This window comes from Carassius auratus, chromosome 22, assembly GCF_003368295.1.
Source record: "Carassius auratus strain Wakin chromosome 22, ASM336829v1, whole genome shotgun sequence".
NCBI classification, from domain to species: domain Eukaryota; kingdom Metazoa; phylum Chordata; class Actinopteri; order Cypriniformes; family Cyprinidae; genus Carassius; species Carassius auratus.
In genome coordinates this window covers 34,195,188-34,201,929 of record NC_039264.1, presented here as the reverse complement: position 1 = coordinate 34,201,929, position 6,742 = coordinate 34,195,188, and the positions used below count along the sequence as shown (strand labels likewise).

Genomic DNA, 6,742 nt, shown 5'->3' with positions numbered 1-6,742 from the left:
AACTACAATGAAGTGCACTTACATGCTAACTTAGAAATTTCCAGTTTCACTCATTGCTAATCCATTCATTGACAGCAGTGTCTGTTAATTGTTGTTCAACTGTTCTTTGTTTCCTTATGTCCTTTAGGTACATGTGGAAGACCTTCCATTAATGTTTCAAAGCAGCAAATAGAGTTTCTAATGAAACAAGGACACACCGTTAAGCAGATGGCCAAGATTCTGGGTTGCTCGTCTTCATTTATTTATAGGAAAACTAAACTGTTCGGAATTCCTATACGAAAACTGCAAACACAAATGACCGAGGAAGAACTTACACAGCATGTGAGAATACTTCACAGTCTCTATCCCAACACAGGAAGTGAGGTGAGTCAGGCAAAGGAAAGTCTCATTCATTATTCTGCATCCATTCTGTCAAAATAATGTGTGTTTCTTAGATCATGAGAGGACTGCTACGTGCAGAAGGGCTGTTTGTCCAGCGACGTAGGGTCCGAGAAGCTCTTACCCAAATCGATCCAACTGCAGCTGCACGCAGATGGAGTAGTGCCATCGCCAGGAGAGTCTACCATGTTCCTCATCCAAACAGTTTATGGCACATAGACGGAAATATGCGTTTGATTAGGTAATACACTATTCATCCCCACCACAATAGAGTGTGGGAACTATGAAGTCAGAACCAGGAATTGTAATTTGCCACGGGTTCCTTCAAGAATTTTTTTATTCAAGAAGAGTTTTATAATTTTTCAATTTATGAACAAATAAAGCCTATGGTAAACATAACTTGACAATATACAGTTACGTTTTGTTCTACAATGTAAACTGCACACACTCGCAGTCCAAATCTTCTTATCTAATTCCTTAATAAAAACATACGTTTTCAAAAATGAGCATAACTGTTTCAAAATGTGTATTTTGAGTATGGATGTCTAATTTACATTGTGTATATAAAAATTGAAAAAACCCAATAGGTGAATCTTAAAGGAACCCCTTGTGAATTAATCTTCTGAGTTCTGATGTCATAGTTAAATTGACATTTATGCATTTAGAAGACTCTTTTATCCAAAGTGACTTCCAGTGCATTCAGGCTATACATTTTTTACCAGTATGTGTATTACCTGGGATTTTAACCTACGACCTATTGCACTGCTATAGCAGCTGGTTCCTCCACTGCTGGTTCAAAGCATGTTAAAATTGGCAGTTTTTGCAAAAATTGCAAACTTCCAGTTTGCAAGGGACACTGATTCACTATCTGTTGCATGTGTAGCAATGCATTCAATTATTACTGTTTGTCCGTAAATAGTTTTACTTATATTTGTTATTTAGATTCCCCTCCCTCTTCAGTTTAAACTCTTCAGTTTAAAAACCAAAAAAAAGCGAAACTGAAAATACCAGGCATTAATTGGGCTCACGTACCTCTCATTCAGCACAAATCCATGTTTCCATATTCGTTATGTATTTGAATGAAACTATTATTTATAATGTAGAAGCTTTGTACTTCACGCTCGTTGGTATATCGACAGAATATCCTCTTCACATGAGCAAAAATGTGCTTGGCATACAAAATGGACCAGTAATACCAAGGACTATTTACCAGTGTAACCTTTTATATTTTTAGGTTGACTATTTTATTTTGATAATGAACAGACTGCGATATCGAGTTTGAGGTTTGTGCCTGTGTGTGCATGCACGCGTGCAAAGCTCCGGTGCGATCAAACCAGCTGAAACATAAAATACATAATTTTTGGTCATACAGATAAATGACATGGCCAAATTCAAAAGCACAAAGTGTTTACATTTATTTTTTCACACTAAAAATAATAACAGAACATTTCTGATTTTGTAAAATAAAGCAAGGATGCACATTTAATTAAAACTGTTGCTTATTTACATTTTGTTGTTTTGAGCTATGCTAATATGTATGTTGCAACTGCTTTTATTGGATTTTGCGTGGTTTAGTTCACTTTCTCACACTATGGAAATGTTGAGACATTGTTATATAAAACATGCTGAAAGTCACTGCAAAAACAAGGTTGTGTTGTTGCAAAGTGCAGGTCAAGCAGAAAAGTACAATAGCCTGTATTGTAAGAATAGGTGAATTGTGGGGGGGGTATATTGTGACTGTCAAAACATTTGGTAACTAAACAATTTGTTGTTGACAACATTTTACAATGTTTACATGGCTACTGTTTTTAACAAATTTTACAATTTCAATTCATAAGCTCGATTCAATTCCATTCTTAATTCAATATTAATATATTTGGATAAATATCAGGTAATAAAATGTAGATGTATATCAAGAAAAATAAATCTCTCAACTTATGCTGACATACATGGAGCCCTGTCAGCTGATATCATTTTTATTATTATTATTATTGTTATTAAAGGTTAAAATTCACAATTCAAATGAATATAATGCAGGTTTTTATAATAATGTTATATATTTGATCACATGAGTAAAAATATAAATATGTAATAATTAACGAAATACTCCTTTATTTAATTTTTGGTGGTCAATGACCAGTCTACACGACACACACAGGTAGCATCCTGGAAAATACCAAGAATTTTTATTTTATTATGCTTCTCTACAACACAAGTACTTAATCATTATCTATTGCTACGACCCAGGATCTGCCCAGACTTTAATTTATGCTTAGGAGCTACTAGTCCTTTTAACATATTATGCATGTATTTTAATTTTTTTGCTTAATTAACCTTGTGTTATTTCTATGCTTTATTTTATGCAAGGTGGGGCTTTGTTGTTCATGGAGCCATCGATGGGAAATCTCGCCTTATAACCTACTTGAGCTGCAACACAAATAACCGTGCCTCCACCGTGCTGACCCAGTTTGTGAAGGCAACATGTCTTTATGGGCTTCCGTCACAAGTGCGATCAGACCATGGGGGTGAAAATTCACGAATTGCCCTCTTCATGAATCTCGTTCAAGGGGTGGAACGGAGGAGTCACATAACAGGAGAATCTGTTCACAATCAGCGCATAGAGCGCCTTTGGAGAGATGTTTTCCTCCATGTGCTTCAGTACTTCTACAATTTGTTCCACAGTCTAGAGGATTCTGAGGTCCTTGATCCAGATGATGACATCCACAAGATGTCCCTGCAAATCGTTTTCCTGCCAGAGATACAAAAGAGATTGGATCTATTTAGGAATGGATGGAATCACCACAAAATGAGAACAGAAAACAACAAAACACCTGTCCAAATCTGGACTGCAGGAATGCTTTCCAACATGGAGGCAAACTGCAGAGCCATCAGCAATGTTTTTGGTGAAGATCCGTACAGCACACACACTCTAGAAGAGCTTTTGGCACAACATGGCATAGACAACTTCCCTGTGACTGATGACGAAGAAGATCATTTTCCAGCTGTAGTTGTGGAACAACCCAGAATCCATCTGAGCCATCAGCAGCAGCAAAACATTTTGCAGACAATTGAGACCATCTCAGATGCTAACAATAAGTATCAGACATGTTGCAGAGAAATTGCAAACATATTACAAGATGGCTGATACACATCATTTTGGTACAGTGTGTTTGTTCTTGCTACACGCCCTCAAGAGTTCATGTTAAGCCCAAACTTTTCCTTAATGTCATACTTAGAACTTCTTGTAGTATATAAGCTGACAGGCAAACATGCATTCATTTGTAGTTTAAACATCACCTTCCACATTGCTTCAGAAAAAGGTTGATGTATTCTGGCGTGCTAATCATCTCAAAGGAATTATGTAAGATTTTCCTAATAAAATATCCAAAATGTGCACAGTGCGATATATTTCATTCAGTTTCTTAATCCCGTTATTCCAAAAGTTCCCAATGATTTTTTTATCTAGTAAAAATAGTATCGTCCCTGTTCGTCGATGATCATGGTCGCCATTCAATAACGTAATATCTGCGCTATCCTCAGTTTTCGCTTATAGAAAGTACAAGCTTACTCAAAAATCCCGCTGCACAGTAAAGAGTAAATCCATTACGGCTGAAATTAAAAGTGAGCATTACATTTATATATGCTCAATGTTGCGTCATGATACTTATTTCGCATTTTTAGTGTTGCACATTATAGTCAATCACACGAGTCTGTTTAGATAATGATTTCAATGACCAATCGGAAGCGTTTGGATGAGTCATTTTGTTGCGTGTTCCGTGTGCTCTCGCAAATTCTTCCATCATAAACATACAACAAAGTGCAGATGATGTAAGAGATTCAAACAGATTCATCATTCAAACACAAGAGACTCCTCAAACAGTGTTTAGAGTTTTTTTGTTGATTACAGTGGCAGTTTTTTAAGCAGGGCTTGAAAACGAAAACAAAATTCAATCGGTTCACTCCAAGCAGAATCGATATTTTAACGTTTCTGTTCATGCGTTCCTCTGAATTATTACCTTTCCGAAACCGGTTCGGGTGGAAAAAATACCGGTTAATAACGTTATTTAAAAAAAAATATATATATATATATATTATGTGTCTATAATTTGCCTAATAATAAAGTAAGGCGCGTCGTTTGCAGGCTTTACAGTTCTTACCGTGCGCTAGCTCGTTGGCTTTGTTGGAAGGAGGACACCGACAGGGAGCTCAGCAGATCATAACACTTGATTTATTAAACATGATGAGGTGAACATTAGGAATTAGCCACATCTAATTACACACTGTGTGCGTCATCTCTCTCTCTCTCTCTCATAATTGCGCGCAGACCATAGACATATATAGGATGTCTATGGTGCAGACTATTCGCGAGTCTCTGACTCTCTGTTCTCGCGATATTACTGTATTACGATATTGCATCTTATTTAAAGTTATAGAGTTCAGTCCATACAATAATAGTAATGTAATAATAATAAAGTACAGCGTTTTATTTACTCAAAAAGAAAAAAATAGAGCTCTAACGTTAGTCAATAAACCGCTGTGGTTAATCATCTTTTCTAGATTTTGGCCAAATGTAGGCTAAAGAAAATCTATCAACACTTTAAAGACATAAAAGATATTATTTAAAATCTTTGCTGCATTGTAAAAAAAAACACACACACACAAGGACGAAAGATTGCGTTTTGAAAGTGAAAAAAACTTGCGGCATTGCATTTTATTAGCCCTATTACTTTACGAAATAATGAAGGCTAAAATGCCTGTAGTCTAAAGAAAAATGTTTACAAACATTATAAAAACAGCCATTAGTTTCTCTCAAAAACAAAACAAGTTTAGGCTATAAAAACCTCGATCCAAAAACAAATTAATTGAAGCTGAAGCTGATGCCTGCATCTCTCATCCGGCACGAATCCAAATGTTTCCATGTTTCAGACGTATCTGGATACTAAAATATTATTTATTATATAGTGTTTGTACTTTTATCTACATAAAATATCATCCTTCACATCGGCTTTATCAGCACAGTGAGGCGCGGGAATGCAACATGTTGAACAACGGAGCAGTCAAACCTTTTATTTGTTTCTTTAACTCTATTTTATTTTGTTAATGTACAGGCTTTAATAAAGCAAATTGATATGTCAGCGCGAAGGTCTCACCAAAGCTGAATGGTTTAAGCAAGACATTAGGCTGTTCAAAGCTTCAGCTTTTGCAAAATAAAGAAAACTTATCTCTGCATTTTCGTTTTCCTTTCCGAAAACTTTGGAACGTGTCATATGATTTAATATGATTTAAGTGAAATATATTTAGTGTATATGCCTATATTCCTTTTTATGTAAGCCTAGGGGTTCGTTTTTCAGTTTTCTCCATTCACAGAAGTGCTGCAGATGTGTGATCTGTTGAATTCATCTCATATATCCTCAGATAAACTCTAAGGGCGGTGCATTGCCATTGAGACTGACCTATGATGAGTTCACAGCTCAGAGGACATTTCACTCTTTTTTCACATTTGCATGCCCTACTTCTGGAATTCATGATTCATTGATATCAAATTTCAAATTTTCGATTTTGTTCGGAACTATACAATTAGATTTCGTTTCAGTTTCTGTCAAAAATTCATTCGTTTCCGGTTTTCGTTTCTTGAACCGGTTCAGAGCCCTGTTTTTAAGTTCTTAAAATCACGTAAGATTGAAATCATTCAGTGTTCTTTGCTCGCTTTCTGTATTCGCTGTTTTAATAACTGGAGGGTACAGGTAATAAAAAAATCATTCATTACCTCAACCGTGAACATGATTCGTGAATTCCATATATATCTCTTTCCACTCCTCTGTAAAGCCTAAAACTTTAAAACCTGAAGCTTATTTTGAACATGCAAACTCTAGTGGTGAAAACTTACAAATTGTGCCTTTAGGTGACTACTAGTATGACTCATGCTCTTGACTAAATGTTTTCAGATGGATTACTACACTAGAATATAAATAAAGAATTCAGACAAATGCAATCCAAAACTGATTCAGGTTTTATTGTTACAATTATGAAGGTATATATTTAGATGTCAGATGGATCACGGTTTTAGTTACTGTTGTGTATTTTTTCAATTTCAAGTAATATAACTGATGTTGATAAATCGAGTAAATGAAACAAAATGTGTATCTACAACTGTAAACAAAGCTGACATTAAAGGTAAGAATAGTACAACAATAACTGTAAATACAGTAACTGTAAAACTTGTTTGAGATGGCATAAGAGTGAAAAAGTGTTAAGAGGATCGTTTCATTAACTTGTGAAACTGCTGAAACCTGAAGTATTTCGTTCATCATTCTTACATGAACAAGTATTACATGGTGCCGAAAGTTGGCGACTGCAAAATACC

At 35.4% G+C, this 6,742-nt stretch overlaps 1 protein-coding gene across 1 annotated transcript in view; it reads left to right on the top strand.

Annotated features, from left to right (window-relative positions):
* LOC113040443 (uncharacterized) overlaps positions 1-3,774 on the top strand; it is an 8,360-nt gene extending 4,586 nt beyond the window's left edge. Inside the window, exons 2-4 of the mRNA XM_026198789.1 lie at positions 128-363; positions 435-619; positions 3,061-3,774. Coding sequence (XP_026054574.1) covers positions 128-363; positions 435-619; positions 3,061-3,523 — 884 coding nt within the window. The 3' untranslated portion in view covers positions 3,524-3,774. The remainder of the gene's footprint in view (positions 1-127; positions 364-434; positions 620-3,060) is intronic.
* The last annotated feature ends 2,968 nt before the right edge of the window (positions 3,775-6,742 follow it).